The sequence below is a fragment of the Aspergillus oryzae genome, chromosome 3 (assembly GCF_000184455.2).
Source record: "Aspergillus oryzae RIB40 DNA, chromosome 3".
In the NCBI taxonomy this organism is placed as follows: Eukaryota; Fungi; Ascomycota; class Eurotiomycetes; order Eurotiales; family Aspergillaceae; genus Aspergillus; species Aspergillus oryzae.
In genome coordinates, this window is record NC_036437.1 from 217,096 (window position 1) to 239,465 (window position 22,370).

At 49.2% G+C, this 22,370-nt stretch overlaps 9 protein-coding genes across 9 annotated transcripts; 1 reads left to right on the forward strand and 8 right to left on the reverse strand.

The window, feature by feature from the left end:
• Positions 1–1,814: 1,814 nt before the first annotated feature.
• AO090023000082 (uncharacterized protein) lies at positions 1,815–5,140 on the forward strand (the record flags this gene model as incomplete). The annotated part of the gene is made up of 4 exons (XM_001820618.3): positions 1,815–2,081; positions 2,137–2,891; positions 2,946–3,957; positions 4,007–5,140. The coding sequence occupies 4 exons, from the start codon at positions 1,815–1,817 to the stop codon at positions 5,138–5,140; spliced, it is 3,168 nt and encodes a 1,055-aa protein (XP_001820670.1).
• Positions 5,141–5,707: 567 nt separating this feature from the next.
• Positions 5,708–7,711, reverse strand: eng2 (putative GPI anchored endo-1,3(4)-beta-glucanase; the record flags this gene model as incomplete). The annotated part of the gene is made up of 1 exon (XM_001820619.1): positions 5,708–7,711. The coding sequence occupies one exon, from the start codon at positions 7,709–7,711 to the stop codon at positions 5,708–5,710; it is 2,004 nt and encodes a 667-aa protein (XP_001820671.1).
• A 2,653-nt stretch (positions 7,712–10,364) lies between these two features.
• On the reverse strand, positions 10,365–10,829 carry AO090023000085 (uncharacterized protein; the record flags this gene model as incomplete). Its single annotated transcript, XM_003189645.2, has 2 exons — positions 10,365–10,503; positions 10,582–10,829. The coding sequence occupies 2 exons, from the start codon at positions 10,827–10,829 to the stop codon at positions 10,365–10,367; spliced, it is 387 nt and encodes a 128-aa protein (XP_003189693.2).
• A 140-nt stretch (positions 10,830–10,969) lies between these two features.
• Positions 10,970–11,500, reverse strand: AO090023000086 (enoyl-CoA hydratase/isomerase family protein; the record flags this gene model as incomplete). The annotated part of the gene is made up of 2 exons (XM_023235412.1): positions 10,970–11,066; positions 11,097–11,500. 2 exons carry the CDS (start codon positions 11,498–11,500, stop codon positions 10,970–10,972), a joined length of 501 nt encoding a protein of 166 aa, XP_023090435.1.
• A 77-nt stretch (positions 11,501–11,577) lies between these two features.
• Positions 11,578–12,366, reverse strand: AO090023000087 (SDR family oxidoreductase; the record flags this gene model as incomplete). Its single annotated transcript, XM_001820622.1, has 1 exon — positions 11,578–12,366. One exon carries the CDS (start codon positions 12,364–12,366, stop codon positions 11,578–11,580), a length of 789 nt encoding a protein of 262 aa, XP_001820674.1.
• Positions 12,367–12,812: 446 nt separating this feature from the next.
• Positions 12,813–13,996, reverse strand: AO090023000088 (uncharacterized protein; the record flags this gene model as incomplete). Its single annotated transcript, XM_023235413.1, has 6 exons — positions 12,813–12,954; positions 13,017–13,263; positions 13,383–13,461; positions 13,513–13,559; positions 13,616–13,811; positions 13,958–13,996. The coding sequence occupies 6 exons, from the start codon at positions 13,994–13,996 to the stop codon at positions 12,813–12,815; spliced, it is 750 nt and encodes a 249-aa protein (XP_023090436.1).
• Positions 13,997–14,056: 60 nt separating this feature from the next.
• On the reverse strand, positions 14,057–14,525 carry AO090023000089 (uncharacterized protein; the record flags this gene model as incomplete). Its single annotated transcript, XM_023235414.1, has 2 exons — positions 14,057–14,068; positions 14,229–14,525. The coding sequence occupies 2 exons, from the start codon at positions 14,523–14,525 to the stop codon at positions 14,057–14,059; spliced, it is 309 nt and encodes a 102-aa protein (XP_023090437.1).
• Positions 14,526–17,517: 2,992 nt separating this feature from the next.
• On the reverse strand, positions 17,518–20,188 carry AO090023000092 (uncharacterized protein; the record flags this gene model as incomplete). The annotated part of the gene is made up of 8 exons (XM_023235416.1): positions 17,518–18,131; positions 18,198–18,341; positions 18,398–18,688; positions 18,755–18,936; positions 19,008–19,177; positions 19,261–19,466; positions 19,541–19,802; positions 19,880–20,188. 8 exons carry the CDS (start codon positions 20,186–20,188, stop codon positions 17,518–17,520), a joined length of 2,178 nt encoding a protein of 725 aa, XP_023090438.1.
• An 888-nt stretch (positions 20,189–21,076) lies between these two features.
• Positions 21,077–21,574, reverse strand: AO090023000094 (uncharacterized protein; the record flags this gene model as incomplete). The annotated part of the gene is made up of 2 exons (XM_001820626.3): positions 21,077–21,332; positions 21,387–21,574. 2 exons carry the CDS (start codon positions 21,572–21,574, stop codon positions 21,077–21,079), a joined length of 444 nt encoding a protein of 147 aa, XP_001820678.1.
• Positions 21,575–22,370: the final 796 nt, after the last annotated feature.

The following is a 22,370-nucleotide window of genomic DNA, read 5'->3' on the forward strand; positions in this document are numbered from 1 at the left end:
TTTACTAAAATATTCCAGGTGGATATACAACGGGTTGTCCGCGTGGTATGAGACAAAGAAGGAACAGTATAGTCAAAGCGGAAGGAACAAAAGCATGAACATGATGTGCGCCCAGGTCTACCCCAGTCACAATACGTAAGATTGCATAAATATGTGTGCGTGTGTGTGGAAAGTGTTCGATCACCACTTCTACGGTGTTGAGAGTAGAATGGAGAGGATAAATGCTGGACAGGTCGAATCGTCACAGATCGATTGGTCTACCCGACCCACCGGTTCAAGGCTGGTGGCGTTCCGCACGAAGAACTTAGACTGGCCCAATTAACACGGCCGGCTGCATTGATCCGGCAATAGTTAATCGTCCGAGACCCTCGACAAACAGTGTCCAAAGTGGGTCGTAGTGCGATCCTTCGTAGCTCACCAACGGAAAAAGGCCAGGAAGGGAAAAGGAGAGAACAGGGAAAGGCAACAGAGCAAAAGCCGAGGCCCAAAAATCCACTTATTGGCAAGTAGAACTTTCCTCCTTCCATTAGCGTTAATGAGTATCAGTCCCGGTATTGGAGCAGAAGTACTTTCATGGTAGTTTTTCTCGCTTGCAGAATGGTCGCCCAAGACACCGCAGGAAGTCGCTGCTTCGAGCTATCGAATCCAATCAAGGTCTTTCCGCATCGGTATGGCGTTTGTGGTGGAATTCGGATGTTTCATCCCTTCCATTGCTGAGTGATTAAAGGCCCGGTCTTTGCTCAGCAGTCAATTTATCCGAATCCCACGAGAAAGCTGTGTAGTCAGAAACAGATCATAAAAGTAAATTGGACGAGAAAAAAAAAAAAAAAAAAAAAAAAAACGGAATCCTCAACCTAATCACACGGTATCGCAATGCAAAAGTACCTTTTTGCCCCAGTGGTGGGCCCAGGCTCGGGTTCTGCCATCTGTCGTCGCAAGAAATCTTTTGTCTCAGCCCACAAAGCCTGTAGGAGATCGATGACAACAGGTCTAATCATGATGGACGCGGACAAAAGCTCTCATTGTGATGCTGTGAAAGAACCTGGTCGGAACAACCTGATCGACCTTCGAGCGTGTTGTCGTTGTGAAGAAACCAGGTAGCCGGAGCCAGGTGCCGTTTCCCTGGGTTGCATTGGTGAAGCGTATCGAGTACTAGTGATTCCTTTGGCTGCAGCCATTGAACGGCAATGACTACGCCTCGACATAGCGTCTTCCTAGCCCAATGCACCGGGCCTTATGGGATCACGATCCTGGTATTTTCTCGTGCAGGGACTACAGTGTGATTGACAAATTACCCTGCAATCTCAACGTCAGCCACCATGCGTCAGGATACACTCGGGAGCTTATCGATGACGATCGCTCCACAATTCAAGATTCAAACTGGGTCCCGTCCGTGCACTTTAGGCTTTGGGGTGTGCCATTCGTCTTTTCCAGACATTCAGAAGTATCTTGTAGGCAGGACTCAAGCCCACACTAATTCACCAATGGTACGAATGTCATCCTCAACTCAAACAAGAAGGGGGGAGCTTCACCGCTACGCCCCCACGGTGCCCACTCGGTGAATGAGGGTGGAGAGCTGAGGGAAAGGTCCGTGGAGAGTGAGAAAGATGTCCGTTGCCTCATGCGGAAATCAATACCCGGAAAGTCACGAGAACCGAACACAGGTGACTTTTGTTGTTCGTCATTCTGTCGAGAGTGTGGATCTTCAGCTTGTTAGGTCTCTCGTTTAAATACAACTCGCTCGCTCCCACTCCTTCCTCAGCCTCCCACTCTCAAGCACTGGTGGTTGACTTCCCACTCTTCAAGGTCTCACCATGGGAATTCCTCAGTATAAGGAGTCATCAGACGATGCTGCTGCAAATATCACAGACTCGGAGCAATTGATCGCACGCTTCGGTCGTCTTCATGTCCTAGATGACCTCATCCGCTTAAGGGCAGCAGATCCTGTCCAGCTTCCCATCCTAGCCTATCCGAAGCCGTCCAACGATGATGGGATTTCTTATGAATACTTCACTGGGCAGGACCTAGACTGCATGGTCGACCAAACCGTGTCCACATTAATCGATTGTGGTTTCAAACCAGTAAGTTCTTCACATATCTCTTATCCGAGTACAGCCGCAGCTCATGCAATAGCAGCCTCGCAATGATGGAGCTGTGGTCGCCCTGTTCACCCTGTCGGATCTCAACATGGTGGTTACCTTCTTCGCGCTTAGCAGATTAGGGTACACGGTTATGATGGTCTCTCCACGGCTGTCTGCTGCGGCGTGCGTATCACTCCTGGACATGGTCGGCTGCGACACGATCCTCTATGGGCAAACACCAAGCATCCGTGCCACGATGGGTGAAATTCTCCGTCTGAAATTAGTCGCATGTCGGCCGATCATTCAAAGACCGTCTCTGGATGCCCCCCAAGAGACTGACGTCTTGGTCCTACACCGAACCCGGAACCCAGAAGTACAAAAACAAAAGATCGCTTTAATCCTCCACTCCTCTGGGTCCACAGGTCTGCCAAAGCCTCTTTACCTCAGTCACAAAGCCATCATGACCCATCCAATGCGGGGCCCGGGCCTAACATCCTTCAACTCCCTGCCGTGGTATCACCTACACGGCTTGTCGACTGCCCTGCAGGCAATGTACATGAGAAAAACCGCGTATATGTGGGATGCGTCGCTCCCCCTAACAGCATCATCAGTCACTTCAGCGCTTGAGGCCGCTAAACCTGAATCCGTTCAGGGCGTTCCTTATCTTCTCCAACTTCTCATCGATAGTCCAAAGGGCCTCGATGCTCTGAGACAGTGTAAGCTAGTGACATATGGTGGCGCACCATGCCCTGATGAATTGGGCGATCGCCTCGTGGCAGAGAAAGTACACTTCGGCGGCTCGTTTGGTCTGTAAGTAGTGCTCGAGTCCAATCACGCTGATACAGTCGCCTAATACACTTATAGAACGGAGGCTGGTCTTGTAGCAGAGTCCCTCTCCCGTCCATCAGGCGATCCTTTCTGGAATTATGTGAAGTTCTTTGAGAATCTCCGCCCCTTCATCTGGATGAAGCCCGTCGGTACAGATCTATATGAATGTGTGTACCTCGCTGGTCATCCAGCACTGACGGCATCGAATTCGGATGAGCCTCCAGGGTCATACCATTCCCGAGACGTCTTCACGCCACACCCTACTATTCCTGACAGATGGAAGTACGTCACCCGATTGGATGATCGACTTACCCTTGTCAATGGGGAGAAGGTGCTGCCCCTGCCTATTGAGGGATCCATTAAGCAAAGCCCATTGATTCAAGAGGCTGTTGTCATTGGAGTGGGCAAATCCGTCCCAGGCCTTTTGATCTTTCGGTCAGACGAGGCAAGAAGTTTCACCGACGAACAGTACCTCGATCTTATCTGGCCCACAGTGGAGGACGCAAACTCCCGAGCTGAGCAGTTTTCCCAGATCTCCCGGGATATGATCACGATCTTACCCGTTGGCTCGATCTGTCCCCGGACGGATAAGGGATCGATGATTAGAGCGCAAGTATATGCAAAATATGCTGATGTGATCGAGGAGGCGTACAGTAAGCTTGAACAAACTACTGACGGTACCCTTAAGCTAGATCAAAGTAACACGGTAGCTCATGTCATGAGAGTTTGTCGAGAAGAGCTCGGGTTCCCCATCTCAAGCCCGGATTCTGACTTCTTTTCAGAGGGAGTTGATAGTCTAAAAGCAATCCATCTGCGTCGATTGATCCTGGGAGATTTCAAGATCACAGACAGCAAGACTATTGGTCAGAACGTCGTCTTTGAAACGGGGAGCGTCTCCCGCTTGGCAGAGTATATTCAAGCCGTGCAAAGTGGCCAAGATACAGAGGTGGAAGACGAGGTGTCATTGATGCCCGGGCTGATTGAAAAATATTCGACGTTCCGCATGCACACACCCAATCCCAGCATCGTCTCAAACAGCAGGAGTGTAGTATGTTTTTTAATGCCATATTTTTTTTTCTTTTCCTAACATCACTTAGATCCTTACCGGTGCTACTGGGTCCATTGGCGCGCACACGCTTTTCAAACTTTTGAATGATGATACAGTATCTGCCGTGTACTGCCTGACACGACGGGAGCAGCCAAAAGAAGAGATCCTAGATGCTCTCGCAAAGAAGGGCCTAGAGGTGATGCCTTTCCGCACAAAGAAGATCATCGCGCTCAATAGTGCGCTGGACAAGCCTGATCTCGGCGTTGGCAAAGAAATGCTGGCAGAGATGCAGCGATCAGTGTCACTGATCATCCACACAGCTTGGCCAGTCAATTTCAACCTCCCTCTCGCCAACTTCGAGCCTCACATCCAAGGGGTATACAATCTCATCCAGTTTTCTTTATCGGTGCATCTTCCTGCCCCAGCCGTGGTACTGTTCTGCTCATCTATATCAACGGCTCTCGGTGCCCCAACGTCCGCCATCGACGAGGCGCCTCTTGACGACCTGAATAGCGCCCTTGAAATGGGTTACGGTCGCTCGAAGTTGATTGGGGAGAATATTGTGAGCAATGCTCGAAAATCGGGCGCTCGATCCTTCTCCTTGAGGATTGGTCAGGTCTCAGGACATTCAAAGAAAGGTCTTTGGAATGATTCGGAGGCCATACCACTTATGATCCGATCAGCCTTGACACTCAAGGCCCTTCCCCAGCTCGATACGAGCTGCTCATGGATTCCCGTAGACAAACTGGCCTGTTCCGTTCTCGAAATTGCCAAGGCCTGCTCAGTCAATACACTAGAAGATTCGGGAGGAGATGCGACGACCAACCAGCATATCGACGACACGATATACAACTTATCCAATCCTCGAGCGTTTACCTGGTCCGATCTTCTAGATGCCCTGCGGCGGAGTGGATTCGACTTCCAGACGGTCCCCTTCCACAGCTGGCTGCAAATGCTGCGCGACAGCGAGTCCCGAGGCGAGGAGACGATCAATCCGGCCGTCAAGCTAGCAGACCACTATGAGGCCATGTACGGCGAGGAGGCGCCACCACCCAAGACCTTCGTCACTGAGAAGGCCGAGCGAGACAGCAACACACTCCGGAACGGTCGCTTAAGGATCATCCAAGATGGGATCTTGAATCGGTATGCCCAGGATTGGTTGCGGCGCTGGAAGACCACATAGATCGCGGCGGGTGTATGAGGAGATGATGACGAATGTAGATTGATGATATTGTTCAGGCTGTTCATACTTGTTAGTAATTGTTGCACATATAATGAATACAACCCAATGAAACTATTTGTTTGATTATGGCCTGTGTTAAGTGGGGAACATGTCGACCGACCGCCAACACGTTCAGATCCTGATTTGGGACAACCCGTGAATGGCATCCGGGTGCCGCCCGTGTGGCTAAAGTAGTATAGGGCTTGTTAGTGAATGAAGGCACTCTGGTTAATGTAATTTCCTATATTCATAGACGATATTCTTGATTCTGCTGTCTATTCAACACGAAGTGGCCATAATAGCGCAACAGGTTGATACATTTAAGCAGAAATGGCAACAATCTACGGCGAACAGGATACAGTGTAAAAGAGCGGGCATAGCAAGACATAGGTCAAGCGCCAGTTGAATTGGATGGAAACAAAAAAATGGGGGTATTGGTAGAAAGCTCCTCTTACAGGACAATCCGCTGGAAAGAAAAAGTTAGGCCCAAAACAAGTTGAAAATTCCGCCGACTTAGAAGTACATTGTTTAGGCCAACATGGCCATAGCAATACCACAAACAATACCAGTCAGGCCCGAGATGCCTACAGATTTGCTCGCGCCGGCAGTGAAGACAGGGCTTTCGGGATTAGTCCCGGTCGAGGCGCCTGAATCGGTCTCCGTGGGAGCGGTAGCCTCCTTGGTAGCAGAGGTGGTGCGGCTCGCTGAGCTGGTGGTGGAAGCAAAGCTAGAAGACGATGCAACACGGCTCGAGGAGCTGATGGTCCAGGACGAAGGAGAAGGGCTGCGGATGGGGGCAGCGCTCGTAGGTGCGGGCTCGTCGGAGTCATGTCGCGACTCGGTGGCGTCAACTGGGCTAGCTCCCTCTGGAGTGCCCTGCTCAGTAGGGGCCGGGTTCGAGACAGCCGGGGGAACGGTGCCTGTCTCGATGCTGGTTGCGGCGGGCTGAGGCTGTTCGGGCTGTTCAGCACTTGGGGTCGGTGCACCGGACTCACCAGCCGTCTCCTCGGCAGGAGTTTCGGGAGAAACGTCCGTCGGAACAGGAGTACCGCCGTTCACAGTGGTTCCGGGCAGCGAAGCCACAGGTTTCTGGGAGGTTGGCGTGGGAGCAGCCGGGGTGGCCGCGGACTCGACCGTAGAGCTTGCCGGCGAGACTTCGGTCTCTCCACCGCCAATAGTCTGGATGGTACCTTTCTGAGTGCTGGCTCCGCAAATGGTTGTTGTCTCCGTCACATAGATGGTAGTCTCCGAGACAGCATCGGCGCCATCGCTGTCATCTAAAGACGGGCTCGCTGGGGCAGCAGTGGTCTCGGGAGACGGAGCTGGGGCGGCAGTGGTTTCGGCACCGGCAACGCTAGTCTGGGGATTGGCGGGCTCGGGAACTGCGCTCGAAGTGGCAGGTGCCTCAGCAGACACCGTCTCCGGGGCAGGAGCGGTAGTCTCCGGAATAGCCGTGGAGGTAACAGATGGAATGCTGTCTACTGTGTTCGATGCAACAGCAGTGGCGGTCTCAGCTTGCGAGGCAACGGATGCGGTCGAATGGCCAGTGCCGGTCTGGAACAGCTTAATGTAGTTGATCTCCCAGTAAGCTTCCTTGAAAGCGGCAGGGTTTTCGGCCACATAGTTGACACAGCTCTGGATCGGGTTGCTGGGGTCGCTGACCGGGCAGCCAGAGTCGCCGAACACGCCACCAGCCCAGTCGCCGCAGAAGGTGGTGTCAAGGATGAACTTTTGCGACTTGAAGCGCTCGCCAAAGTCGCAGGTTCCCTGCAGGTGAGCCATCGGGGTGCCAAAGGCCGTCGTGTCTGGGTTACCCTCGGTAATCGACTGGGGGATTTCACTGCGAGCGAAATACCAGATCTTAACAAAGCTCGAGGTCCATTCCATAGCATAGACACCACCATTCTTCTCGTTAAATGGGGCGCCCGAGGTACCATCCTGGCCCTTGACCACACAGCCGATAGTCCCAGATGATTCGCCGCACTCGCTGGAGGTCATGGTACCGCTCATATCGTTTTCGCTGGACAAGGAGCACGAACCGCTCGTATGCAGGACAATCTCGTTGGCTTCGTGCTTGTTGACACCCTCAATGATATCGATTTCACCATCATAGGGCCAGTTAGGACCCACCGACCAAAAAGCGGGCCACGTACCGCAGACGCTACCCGGCATGTGCTGGAGGTCGATAATGTATAAACCCTCATCATAGTACTCTTTGCTCTCAATACGGACCGAGTCCCGACCCGGACCATTCGGGCTGAGCTTGGTCTTGTAGTCAACGCCCATGTAGAAACTGCCGCTTTCGGTCACCTCGATGAGACCCGAGCTCTCTGCGTAGCTCTGGTTGGCATAGGTGACGAACCCATTGGTTGGGTCGGAACCGCTGAAGAATTTGAAATGATCCAGAAACTTTTCCCCCTGCCAGGCTTCAGTCAGCTGGTAACGGCTACCAGAGCCGTCTGCGATCGTAGGAGTGATCAAGGAAGAAAGAGCGATGGACCCTACGGTCCACACGAAGGATGAGGAGGACATCCTGATTGTTGAGAACTAGTGTAGCAATCTAGCAAAGGAAGGTAGACAAGGTCGAAGATATCAAAAGATAAAGACCAGGGGATCTCAGATCTGGTCAAATGCTAGAGGAACTCTAGAGATTATTACTTAAAGGAATGGAAATCCAACCGTCAAGGCTGGCAAAGTTGATAAGAAAAGAAAAGACTGTCGGGAAGAATGCAAGACGTCAGTCTGCAGCGACAAAATGGTTTAGAAAAGAATGTAAGTGGTTTATATTTGAAAACTAAAAAGGAAAGGGAAGAAAGAAACACAAGAGAGAACACAAATCCAAAACTATAGGAGCGCAGGGACATTCAATATAATAAACAAACGGAAAATCCCCAGCGGACCCTCCGTCAAGGCCGGTATCCCATATTCTGTGCAGACCCCTGGACAACCATGGCAGAACCTTTACCATTCTGGTCATCGTGGAGAATTGGCAGCCGCCTATGATGGTGGCCAGAGCCATGCAGCAGGCGCCGTGGGGTCCACGACTCGCCAGAAGGCTGTTCATGCCTAGTCGCGCCACAGGGGTCAGAGCGAATCACTGTTCATATCAGGCTGCAGACAAAAATGTCTAGCTTGTGATGAATCCCGGCAGGGAGCGCGCCTCCATTCTTCGCTCAAGCATGCCAGTGGGTCGGCGACAAAGTTACATCGCCAAGAGCCTGTAGGGTAAGGCGGTCGGGGATTCTGAAACGTGAACCCTCCTGGGCGGGGAGAATATGAAACACAGGAGGCGCCTATCTTTGGGGCTCAAAAGACGCGGCTGTTTCTACTGTATTATGCCCCAGAGGAGTCCATCACATTGTATTTGTCATGAGCTTCATCGTTCGGTGTCTGGAAGATGTTGTGTTGGTTAGCAATTGATATGGGTTGTTATTCATTCCAAACGCGGTACTTGCTCGCATTTTCGAGACACGCAGACCCTTTCCGAGCAACCGTTGAATCAGCCAGTGACAGCTGCGGAAGAGACAGCCGATCTGAGGGCCATGTCCAATCCCATAGGCGGACGAAATTTTGCACCTGACGGGCTCCAATTTAGTGCCTGAATTCCTCGCATCGGCTATGTGGGCTGAGTCGAGTCTAGACACGCGGTGGAGTAAGTGTGGCAACGGCGTAGTTGCTCCGTGTGGACTAGTCCGATAAGCAGGAGTGAGTTGTCGACCGATAGATAATCAGCTGGGTGGTCAATAGACATTTGAGAACACAGCGAAAGTTAGAGGGAAAGAAAGGAGAGGTGCTGATTTCCCGGTGCGAGGCAGGAATGTCATCTGACTGGCTGGAAGTGTAAACAAACAACAAACAAACACGGTACGGTCGGCCAGACCGTCCACTTCAGCAACTTCTTTTTCCAATGTTTTAAAAAAAGAACAAACTCTTTAAACTTCGACATCTGACTAATGAAATGCTCTTTGTGAAGTTTCCGTACGACCTGAATGCATGAAATAATCTTTCATAATTCCTCCCGAATGGTCTACTATGTTTAATCAATTCTAGCGACAAAACTAAGTATGACCCTATAAATCCTTAATTATTTATCTATAGTTCGGCAGTGTTGATATCAGGATCAGGAACAGGAACCTTCCGTCCGTCCCACGGATCCTTCCGTCTTTTCTCCGAATCATAGACTTTCGTGGCTGACGACTACTGAACATTCTTCCATCCGCTTATTTTATTGCCCTCCATACCAACAAAGGGGACAACCCGTCATGCCAAGTTGATCAACCTCGAATGGCTCATTTCCAGCGATGGGCTTGCTCAAGCACGATAGTATGATTGGTAAAATATCACATCGTCTCCTAGTAGTACTGTGAGACTAGTGTATTCTCCACTCCACACGGATGCCGTCCTTGCCCGACCACAAACCCTAAAATGTATATTCATTAAGTAACATAGTAAGACCATTCATACCAGGAACATCCTTGGAGTTACCACTTTGGCACCGAGACCAGTGTCGGCTTTGTCACTAAATGCCCGAATTTCACCTTGGAACATGCCCTACAAGATCGTGCTAGTTGTCTTGAAATCCTAGATTATCCGGAAATGTCCTAAGTAGGTAAATGTCTGCATACTCCTAGCTAGTACATCGCAGTAGCCCATAGCAGCTCACCTTACCACATAGTTATGCCCGAAATAGAAATCGCATAATCCTCTGAAAGTCCTCTTAGCCAACCAGGAAGTGTCGCTCTCGGAAGCTGCTCCGTTCACTCGCTATACATGAAACAAACTATTGATATGCCTCGTGGCTCGCTGAGCTAAATTAATAAAGACGGCTCCCCATTAGATGTCAGTTGTTCCGCGGGTAGCTAATTAAACTTAAGGATATCCAGGTCCAATGTCCCGTTATTTTTATTTAGATGTGCCAGTTGCTGTGTGGGTATATCGAGTCAGGTAGGACGCCACCACCTGATCTTAAATTAAGCTGCCGTGCGAGGGGACAACTTTTCTTTGAACAAGGAGAATTCTACAGCATATCCCGCTTCATCATGTCAATCACTCGTGGCATACTTTCCTTGTGCCACTCGACTTGCTGTTGTTCACTTCTGAGTTACTCCGTTCATTCATACCAGATTGCGATAAACTAGATAATCCGCCAATGACAACACGGAGATCGCCGTTCGTAACATTAACATTACAGCTTTGAGGCCCGGACTCTCCGGCCTGTGTCAATTTCAGTCCACCACGGGTAATTCGGTGGCGCGTCCTCCAAGGTTGCCGTGAAATGTGGCTTTCGCTTCTCTAGAAAAGACCTGGTCCCTTCTTCCATGTCCCTGGAACATGTCAGTATGCACTAATGACAACTCTCACGTGGCCATAGTTATCCCATCGTTCCAGAAGCGAATACATACCTCCCATCAAACATATGATAGATCACCGTTGAATCAACAATATGAGTTCCTTCCGCAGTCCCGGGATTCCGCCACATCAACGCATGATTCAGATGCCATGCTAACAGACTAACATTCTCCGCAATCTCCGTCGCCAGTTCTAGCGCACGAGAAAGCACCTGCTCCGGATCAGGTCGAGTCTCTGCGAACAGCGACCCGAAATGCAGCGATGTGGGCGGCAACATATGGCCGGTGGTCAACAAGAACATTGCGTGTGAATATCCAATCAGACGGGGGAGGAAGAACGATGAACAGGATTCCAGGGTAAGTCCACGACGGGCGAAGACGAATCCGTACTTGGCTTGTTCGCATGCTATGCGAATCGCGCAGGGAAGGGTTACGGCGATGCCTATGCCGACGGCGGATCCTTGGAGGGCGGCGATGGTGGGTTTGCGGCATCGGTAGATGGCGAGGGCCATGCGACTGCCACTGCATGCTTAGTATGTCTGTCTGGTGTTTTGTATATGGATACTTACGGGTCGCGAAAGTCGAGCGGTCGCTCCTTGGCTGGTTTGTACGGTTCCTTTAGGTCGGCGCCAGCACAGAAGATTTTCCCTGTCGCGGTCAACACGACGACTTTGACGCGCTCGTGTACGTCAAACAGGGGATAGAGCTTCTCAAAGGCGTCCATGAGATGTGTGGAGAATGCATTGTTCTTATCCGGTCGATTCAGTGTCACCACCACTACTGGCGTTGCTACCGGGGCACCCTCCGGATGATGCGATACCTTGACATCAGTCAGAAGAAGTGTCTCGTACGACTTGGGAATATCAACAGGAGGCGGAGCTGGTATCATTCTGGCAGTTGCAAGTCTGACTGTCTCTTCCATGACAACAATTCTAAGACTAATATCTGGTTCGATCGTGAGTATGACGTACATATCTTCCTCTCCCCGCTCAATATCTCACACCTCCCTACACATAGCCAAAGATACAAATAGAAATCAGACATGAGAAACTACAACTTCGAAAACATCCCTTCCCTCTCAGCCCTAACATCCAACTCCTGCGTCCACGTACTCCTCGGCTGAGTATACAAGAACCAATAAATCTCCGCCAAATCGGAGGGCTGCATAACATAGCGATGCATCTCCTTCAACTTCTCCTCTTCACCCTCCCTCTCCCATTTCTTCCTTAACCACCCCCCAATAATATCACTTTGCACAGGCCCATCAACAATAAGATGCGCCGCATGAACACCCTTACTCTGAAACTCCCTGGTAATGATCTGCGACAGCGCCCGAAGCCCAAACTTCCCCGGCGAAAAACTACTCAACCCAGGACTCCCACGAATGGACCCCGTGGCACCGGTAAAGATAATAGTGCCCGTCCCAGCGGCCAACATATCAGGTAAGACACATTTGGCAGCAAAAAAGGCCCCGAACATATTAATGCGGGTGAAGTTCTCAAATTCCTCCGACGACGACGTCTCGAGAATAGTCCGCGGACGAATGCGTCTCGACCCGGCATTATAGATTAGCACATGGACCGGGCCGAGATCCTCCTTAATGGAATCAAAAGTCTTGATCACGCTCGATTCATCCCGGACATCGGTGACATAGTATTTTGCCGAGTTGGGATAGGACTCATTGATTGAGTCTTGGATTTTCCGAAGCTTGTCTTCTGTTCGGGCGATCAGGGCTACGCTGAACCCTTTTGAGGCGAAGTGGCGCGAGACAGCTTCGCCGATGCCCGGGCCGACGCCTACTACGGCCAGCACGGGGTTGTTCTTGGGGTTGTGGGACATGGTAGGTTTGTGTTGCTGGTGTTTTCTGGGGTTTGTGGGGTGCGGGGAGAGTGGTTGATATCATTATAAATAGACGTTTTGGAGGATGTTGGATGGGATTATTTTGTAATCGATTCCGACGGGCCGAGGCTGTGATTAGTAAATCGTAGAACTTTATGTCTGCAGCGAAGTATTGAATATTAATCACTAGGGTAAATGGTTAGATTGTGTTTTTATATGTTGTTAGATTTTCATTTTCTAGGGTCCGTTTCGCATTACATGAAGTTAATGTACAGCGTCGCATATATTTTTCACATGTAACCTACTCTGAACAACCAATACATATATCCGTGAAGCCTGGCATCTGTCATAAAGCATCATAAAAATAGGGAAGAAAAAAATGGTCATAAAATGAAGAGGAAAAAGAAGAAGAATAATAATAAACAGTCAACAATCGCCCACGTCAACTAAGCATGCGAATGACTTCCAGGAGGACCTCCTCTGAACCCAGCACACTTAGGGTCAGACAGCGGAGTTTTTTCACCGTCACATTTACAGACGCAACCTGGATCGATCGCATAATCACCAAAGGAGCTCCAGCATTGCTTCCTGTAGAAACAATCAGTATCCTCCCAAAGCATACATGTTAACGCAGTGAAAGGAAAACTTACGTCAGCTCACAACCACCCTCGGAAGTGAAGGGCTTCTCGCGATCCTTGAGCCAGTCGCTATAGGGCTCTCCAAGATAGTCACAGAACACCTCGCGGGGATCATTAGCGGCGGCATGACAATTTTTCTGTTCAGTGGTTTGATTCTTCTCCGGATTCATGATTCCAAGCCCAGGACCAGAGATGTTCTCGGGGCCACCAAGGGCGTTCGTCGTGTTGTCGGGGGCATATTTGGGATCAAACCCGTTATCTTTCCAATCCCATTTTTCGTTGAACCAGTTGTTGGTCCAGAACCAGGCGTAGTTATCCGCTGGGTAGTCAAGGTTAGCGTGGAGTCATCGTGATAGTCGCATTCGTGGATTCACGCACCATTGTACTTGACGTTTATGCGCGGAAGACTCGGCCCGTACCATGCAAGGACGCTTGCCCACTGAGCACCAAAGACTCTCTACACATGTTGTTAGCCCGATGACACGTGGTATGGGGACATAGGACATACTCTTGACTGGACTCCGAGATCGAGATTCCGCACCTCTAGGTCCATGACTGATAAATTTCAGTTCTGGCTCAGCCGTTCAAGTAGGGACAAGGTAGAAGCTCACCCTGGATTGAAGACCCAAGAAGATCAACGTGAGTCCATTCATGAGCCAGCAAGTGCTCGTAGCTAACCAGGTCAGGTAAGCTTTGGACACGTTTCTTCTCGCCATTTGTTATGTCATTCAGGTACTTGTGGCGAAAAAATCCATCACAGAAGAACATCTCAACTCCTGCATTGGTATTTTCAATTATTCTTCCGGACTAACAGATTAAATATATGGAGTCATGAGGACTTACCACGAGTAGTTCTTTTAGTAAAGGTGTACCTATTCAGAGTCAATAAGTACAGGAAGTCATGGTCAGGGGATCGGATATATACACTCCCGGTTGAGTACAAACAGACTCACGCTCAGAGGCGCAGCGATATCTAACTTGATGGTCTCCATACCTATTATCTTCGCCGACCTTCCCTAGGCGAGGAAACATATTGGCTTGAGTCATGACGTCTAATCAAGCACCTGCACTAGTGTATATCACTCATCTTACTGGTGGCGACGGCTTACTATGAACTTGGAGGTAGTGAGCCTTATGCTTTTCGGACTATCGATCGGAAGAACTGAGTTAGCAAACAAGGGACTGTTGATGGATATGAGAATTCTGCCCAAAGACGAAACTCACAGCCCACCCCTCCACTCCCGGTGGATCAGCGGCGAAGAAACGCTGCCATCCCGGCGTGTCCATGGGTTTGGTAGTCCTCTTGGTCAATTCTAACATCATCCGAGTAGACTCAACCAGTATATCAAAGCGCTCCGCTGGACATTCCACGAGGGCAGTCCACCAGTAGATGCCTTGATATGCATTTGTAATGTCGGTTATGTTTCTCCAACCATGTGCCGTGGGGAATACCAGACACAAGGATAGAAGAAACGCAAAAAGAGGGACTTGTAGCATTCTGAACATGAGGTTGCTCGCCATCATTGATCTTTTGTTGAGTATAGCATGCACGAAAACTCATTATTGATCAGGAGGCTATGGGGTATGCATCATTATAAAAGAATTTTAAGATGAACCATTTTCTGGGCGCTCATGCCATCCAGGGTAATGTGGGAAATGAAGGATCGAGACGTCTATTGTCATTGGCACACACACAATACCAAATTAGGGTCACCAGGCGCCAGAAAGAATCTCTATTGGAAGGCATTGTTTGGTGTAATTGCCTTGTCAGGGATGAAATCGATTTGTGATACTTTAGGAGTCGCAATACATCGTAGCTTGAGTAGTGGAATAGGTCAATGTGTCTAGTCTTGACTAGAGGTATTACGATAAACATCTGAGAGAATCTTTAAGAGCGCATACAATTGCCACAGGTAGGGAGAAACAGAGATGAGAATATAACGACTCCAAGATTCTCGAGAAGGGTGCGCCCTGTCAATTTCGGGACGGGCAATTGTCTTGGCTGCTGTAGGGCTGTTTATTCAACCTCATTGGATGTCCAATCTCTTTCTCCTGGTCAAGAAACAAAGACTTGAGCAACAACCGTGTTTCAAAAAGTTTCCAGCTTCTATTCTTAGGTATTCATATTGAACATGGCTGGCTTGAATAACATGGTGATATATGGTAGCGTTGATTAATCTGACTAATGCATTAATTCACGTTGTCCTGTGAAACAATTAACCCTATATTAATTAAACAGCTGCCTGGCTCCGTCCAGTATGACCAGCTCCCGACTTAAATGTCAATGTTTAAATGAAAGAAATATCCAGCCTCGGACCCTTTTTCGGTTTACTACTATTGGAACCGGGGTCCCTTATCCAACAGCAAGTTTGATTCATTATCTGCTGGGTTCGTGTAATTTACACTCCAATCACCCTTATCGGCTATCACTAATTCTATTCCAAGTCATTCATTATGGGTGCAGTTCCTATCCATGCCTTGTATTGGTTACTTTCTTAGCCTTTGCTGAACAATTGGCAATAGCAGTATTTGCACCTATCAGGCTTTACAGGCTACTCTATAACCCGGTTTTATCAAATAAGCTGGCACATAACTAGCTAATATGTCCAGATTGAATTAACCTCGAATAGTCTTAGCCTCTATTGACCTGTGCGATATTTTGGCCTATACCTTCAAACGGCCAATTTCCCTTCCAGAATGACACATAAAAGAAGAATTTAGACCTCGGTAGTTGATATTATGAGTGAGATTTGATTTCTTCATCACGGAGTAGATTTCAAAACTATGAACATACTTCGGGGGTAGAGGATCTGAGGAGGGCCAGAGGCAGGAACTCGGCGATCTTGGGCCAAATGCGCTACGGCGTAGATCGATTTACACCACGGAGTGGGTATACGTATAGTCAGATCCAGAAACGCCATTCGCCAGCATGATTGGCAAATATGGAGGTTGAGGTCATCCTTGAATCCTCCAGTAGTTAGCCCCTCCTCACACCGACTTACTCTACGCGGTCTGGAATCTCGGTCTATCACCCCACGATGAGATAGCATCATTCTACGTACCACGATTCCCGGGATTTGAATGATTGGAATGACATCAAATATCGAATCAAAACGTAAAGCCCTGGACACCTCCTTCCTATTCTTAGAAAGATCCGAATCCCCATCGGAACCACAATAGGAATCCTAACAAATAAGGCATCTGATCAAGGGGCCACGAACCCAACAATCGGGCAGCGAATCTCCCCACCGTCACCGCCACGTACTATATCTTATCTATTGAATCGCATTAACCGTGAGTAGGACTAGCGTGCGAGTTCTTAGGGCTCGGAGCAAGGGTAGAACACATGGCCGCGTCATAGGTGGGCTAAGGCTGTGGGGTAAGGCTGAGCAAAATGCTCCGCTTACTTAGCAATATCGCCACAATTGCTCCATCGCGATGGAACCAGCATCAACAACTTCAGACTTCAAAAGCAGGAGATCTACTCCGTATTGCTTGGCGTCATGCTTGTTGGCTATAAAAGGGTGCCAAATGCACCCCTGTACTGGGAGATAGACAACTCACTCATAACCATCTTCCTCATTCCTCTTCTCCAATCTACCAACTTCATAAACACTCCCACACAGACATAATGGGTCTCTTCAGCCACCACCATGACGAACATAAGAACGGCCCTCAGGGTGGTCACGGCGGTCCCGGCGGTCCCGGCGGCCATGAAGGAGGCAACCACGGCGGCCCTGGCGGTCACCAAGGCGGTGCTCCTGGCGGTCCTGGAGGTCAGCATGGAGGCCCTGGAGGTCCTGGTGGCCAGCACGGAGGTGGTCCCGGTGGTCCTGGTGGCCATGGTGGTCCTGGTGGTCAGCATGGAGGCGGCCCCGGTGGTCACGGCGGCCCTGGAGGCCCTGGCCGTCACTAAGCAGAAGACCCTGGTGGTCTTGGCAACGTAAGTCAGCATCTTGCCTTCAGGTTCTTTCATAGGCTAATTCCTGATATCCTTCACAGCGCGGAGGGTGGTAACTTGAAGCGAATTGAATTACCCCGGAAGCATACATTGCATACATTGCATGGATGGAAATGGGACTGGAATTCGACACATCTGTCTGTATATAACTCTGACTGAGATTTTGATAAGCCCACCGTGGTCCAATGGCTTGATGAAACAATTTATTTTTCTTACTTTATTTCAAACGAGAGATGGGTGTATTATGTAGGTCAAGGAGTATCTTTCTTGGCGTAGTAGCCTTTTTTCAAAGGGTAGTTATCGCCTTAGAGGGCGTACAATGTCTTTAACAGATATTTGAAGACGTCAGTATATCACGGTGTTCTATCTATCCAGTCAATCTTTGAAAAAGAGGCACATACATACCTGAAGAATCAATAGTGCTTTCTATATTTTTAGAATATATAATAAACATGGATCGTAACACCATTTCTATATTATAGACTGAGTCTCAGGCCTCTGTATTCGCGACAATATTTGCTCCCTTATCTTCTTCCGTCTCGGAATAGTTTTTCATGGAGTACCAACGGTGGTACCAAAGTTTCCGCCGTCCAGCCCGATACCGGATAGGATAGCATTGATGACCCCTCCAATGCCTTCTCCAGCCATGGCGCCAGCTGCCACAGCATAGGCATATTTTTCAAACCCATCAGGCCACTTCCGTTTCCATACGGAGGCAATCACGGCTCCAATAAACATTGCCGTTCCGTACTGCGTTGACGGCAGAGTAAACGCCATCGCCATAATCATCATATTGGGGTAATATGGCTGAATTCGGTTCCATGTGCTGTTAAAGAGATTCTTGACCAGTACCATCACACTGGCCAATACCGCCATGGCTATGGAAAACACCCAGCTGCTTCGCGGTATCGGTGATTCGGGCCTTGTCACGGCGAGGACGATAGCGCGCCAGGCGGCGACGCTGGGTGCTGGGAATTCGCACTGGTAGTCTCCGCCATCTCCAGCAGTGTCTTCAGCTGACAGAATGCAGGGGTACGCAGAAGCGAAGATAAGAAACATTGTAGGGGCCACAAGGGCAGCGACTAATGTCCCTATCATCTGGGCAGCATATTGAAGACGTGGTGATGTGCCTAGAAGAAAGCCCACGCGGAAATCGCCCATAAGATCTAGATGGATGTCAGGATTTATTGTTTATCGAGTTAGTTCTTCTAGGCATATGGTAAAGAGCATACCGCATGCCTGATTCGCCCCGATATTGGTAAGAGCTCCGCCAAGTAGGTTTAAACGCTGCGCACTTGCGATGCTCGCGGACCCTTGCGTAATTCCTCCGAGGACAACTTGGGACACTTTGGAGAGAGATGAGAGTGGCACAGTGTCTATTGTATCTGTCAGTCTCGTTCCTTTGCGGATGAGCATGAAAGGGTTCTCAGACCGGTCGCTCCAGAAGCGTGAATCGCGAGTAGTGAGAGAAGAAACGCCAGAGTGAGCGCAAGTAATGTTTCTGCGACAGACATTTCAAATTGCACGCTCGTGATGAAGCAAGTAACGACTATTATCACTACTAGCCCGGGTAGCCACATCCACAATCGGATGTCGTCCTCATTGGCAAGATTTTTCTCCCCACCAATGGTCGTATAAGTGTATTCCTTTTGCCGTCGTGTCTTGAGTGTTTGCCAAAAGCCGCGGGCGGCTATCCAGATAACCCGCCATTGGCAGAATAATTCTACAGAAGCAGTAAGCGTAGTTCATGGCGGTAACACTTATGATGGAGATGAGGCAGAAATCCTACCGGTGAACGCCGCCGCTATCATGCACACGACTCCTGGCCACAGGAGCCAGTACCGAGGGCTGGGATGTTGGGCATCTGCATACTCAGCTGACAAGGAGAAGTAGGAGACGAGCCCGTCAGCTGAGGCTGCCTCTTTTCCGAACGCCAATCCGTGAGATACCAAGTAGGGTCCTATGACTCCCCTACAGGATAGTTCGTAAGCAAAAAACCTTAATGGGTATGGGTTAGGATGGCAACTGCAGTTTACACTTACCACGCAAGGATTGATCCAAGAACGAAGGACGCAGCTACATTCATACCAACCAGCATTCCAGACCCGATAAAGGCTGGCGTCCATTCAATAAACCAGCCCCAGCTTTCTATCGCCATGGCTGTGTCTGCCATAAAGCCAGTTGACGCGATCCAAGTGAAAATATGCCAATCCTGCGTAACAGGGAAAGGTCAGCACTTTGTCTTAATTATAGTCTCACAATGGGGTGACTGTGTCAGACTACGGCAAGGCATACCCATAAGATACCAATGGCATACTGGGACACTACGCGCAGCAGCATAGCGAAGATGAAACTGTACGCCAGAGTTCGCATTTTCTGCCGAGCTTCGTATGCACCACTGGCTGCAAGATGCATGCCTCGGATGGTGATAGCTGTTGCCGCCGACGAAGGAAAGATAAGCCGGAGTTCTCTTGCTACTTGAAAGATGAAAAACTTCCGCACTGCAGCATCAACGTAAGGTCAACCAACTGTCGCTTTTCTCTGATAGTATAAGGGTGGACAGCTTATCGCGTACAGGGAGCCGCGGAGAGCAGACCAAAGTATCCTCCAGCTGCAGTAATAGCTACTAAACGTGCAAAGTCCTTACTGGGGGTGGTGAGTAACCCCAGTTGGTACAATGCAGGTATAGCGGAGACAAAGACATTGGACAATCCCCCAGCAGCGGTAGCCGCAGTTTGGACGATATTATTCTCCTGAGGTCCAAAAAGCTGGCTCTGGTATCCCAAAGAAGTCAAATACGACGTCAATGGCTGCAGAATGGCAAAGCCAATGATAGACTAGGAAAGGAGTTAACGGACTGCACCAAAATGTAGATTACAGTGAGACCGAGCACACGGTCAGTGTCGTATCCTACCCCGAAAATATTGGCAGAGTCAGTCCAACCAGCCTTGAGCCCAAGGTACAGATTGGAGGCGTTCACAAGCGTTCCACATAGACAGCCCACAATCAGGGCACGAAAGGTGAGGATGTTCCCTGTTGCTGGCTCGACGTCACCGAATGGTTCAAACGGGTCTGTTGGCAATGCATCATTTTCTTCCTCGTCTTCATCAGTGGATATCGAGCTTGCTCTTTGTCTGGTCTCATTCTCCCCAGACCGATGAACTTCTCGCATATCCGTCATTTCAATTGGCTGACTTCCGGCCGGGCGCGCATAGCCCGACATGACGGCGCACTTGAGTCTATCGCCAAGACAGACCGAAAGAGCGGATACTGGCAGGGAAGTGGACCTCTGAAACAAAAGCCTGACTGCAGAGTATTGAGAGCATGTTCTGCTAAAATAATAGAACCTATGACTTTCCCGAGGTTATGTTGTTAGCCAGAAAACAAAGGCAGGGCAACAATGGGAGCGATCTGTCCATGCATTACGTGTCCGATTAATTCAGCTCTCATGCCGGGTCCCGCCGCTTTTATGTATGTGGCTTTTGCCGCTCCAGGAGCGATCGGCGCACGTCCATAACACTCCCGTGGCACGCACCAGACCCTTATTTCCTTCGAAACATGTCGGAATCTTCATCGACCTACATTATTATATCTTATTTCAACTATAGCGCTAAACTAGATGCAACAGATGATCGCTTATTCTATCATCTTAAAGATAACCCTTAGTAAACGTAGAGCTGGCATTGCCTCACAGAAGGTCATGAATTCTAGAATCAAGACAATTGTTTGATTTATTGATATCTTCTCTTTGATCATGCTCGACTATACATACTATGAGTATGTTGATTGGCATGCTAGATCTCTGATGAAGCTCTTGTTGATGGCTCCTGTTTCCCCACCTCCTAAGGGCATCTTGTAGGTATGATTAACCCAAACAACTCCTCTAATATTTACAAGTAGCTCGTAAGGATTCTATATAATGAGTTCGTATCTATGTCTCGCTGCAACAAGTATAAGAAGATTAAAGGAATGTTCTAGTACTAAAACCCAATGTTGAAGCTCATGCAATCTGAATGAATGACTCGATTAAAAATTAACTTCTCCCGTCCTCACCAAATATCCATCCAAGTCCTGATCTCAAAGAAAAGATAGCCAACCCAAGAAGACGGGCTTATAAGGAGATGACACCATCATAGTTGCACTTCTTCACCGTCTGCGTGCCGCTCTCCGTCGAGTTGCAGTGCCACTTGGTGCCCGGGGCATGGCCACTCCCATTGTCATTGAGGGTGAACGAGACTTTTTCAGTGCTGTTGACTCGCTGGAGCTGCAAGATAAAGACGGAGATATCATTCACGCCGCCTGGGAATTGGACGTAGTAGGCGGCGTCGCTGGTACGAGCGCCTTCGATAGGGTTTCCGGGACGACGCCTGAGTACTTTTGTTAGTAAAATTGTTGGTCGGAGAAAGTGGAAGTTAGCTTACCAGATCACATTGGCACCGGTCACATCGTTGTAGTTAGGGTCGTCCAGCTTGAAGGTAACATATCCGTTCTGATCAGTCTGAGAAGCGAAAAGCTCGCTAATAGTAATGGTTTGCTTGGCTCGTTTGGCAGGCATAGCCAGAGCAGTGCCGGTGGCCAGGAGGAAGGAGCAGATAGTGGTAGCCTTCATTTTGTCGGGTGGTTGAATTTGTCAATTGAGAAAAGAATAGAACAAGCGGATTGGAGAGTAATTGAAAGTTGCGATTATGAGTTGAGCTGTAGTGTTGATGATATTAGTCTCAATGCGAGGATAGACTGTCTTTATATCTTAGTGACTCCATATTGTGAATCTCAAGATAATGACTCAAGACAGCTGGTAGATTGGGACGCGCATACTGTTGCACTCAGCCCACTTGCTGTCTCAGTATAGAGTATGCGAACTCCGAGCCGAGAGGCTGTGCAAATGTCAGAGGAGCAGCATCGCGATCCTTTCTCAGGCCTCCCAAAGATCGCGATTTATAATACAGGACTAAATCCATGAGTGTGTCCAACGAAACTAGCGCTGACAGATCGGCTGCTAGTCCCGCCGCATCTAAACTGTGTGGTTGTCACAGTAGCAATGTATTGTCGTAATCTTAGTGCTGATGTAGTTAGTCAGAGGCGAAGCTTTGTGGATTCATCGTCTAGGCGTCCTATAATTCGTTCTAGGCTGAAGTCAAGACTGAAATAAGCATTCCAAATTTAGCAGAGCCGAAAGCTCCGGTTCATCGTCTGGCGACGATTGAACCTCGTAGGGCGACGGTGCGCCTGAATTGATGACATAATATTATTTTTAGCATCAATTTGGAAGGCAGTCAAATGCTGGATTCAAATCTTTGGGACTTGAAATACCGAATCCTGTGGATGCTGTGGGTGGCCTAAATATAGACATCGAGGCGAGATGACATGACAACTAGAACTACCAGCTCTGGCTCTAGTGTAGTGCT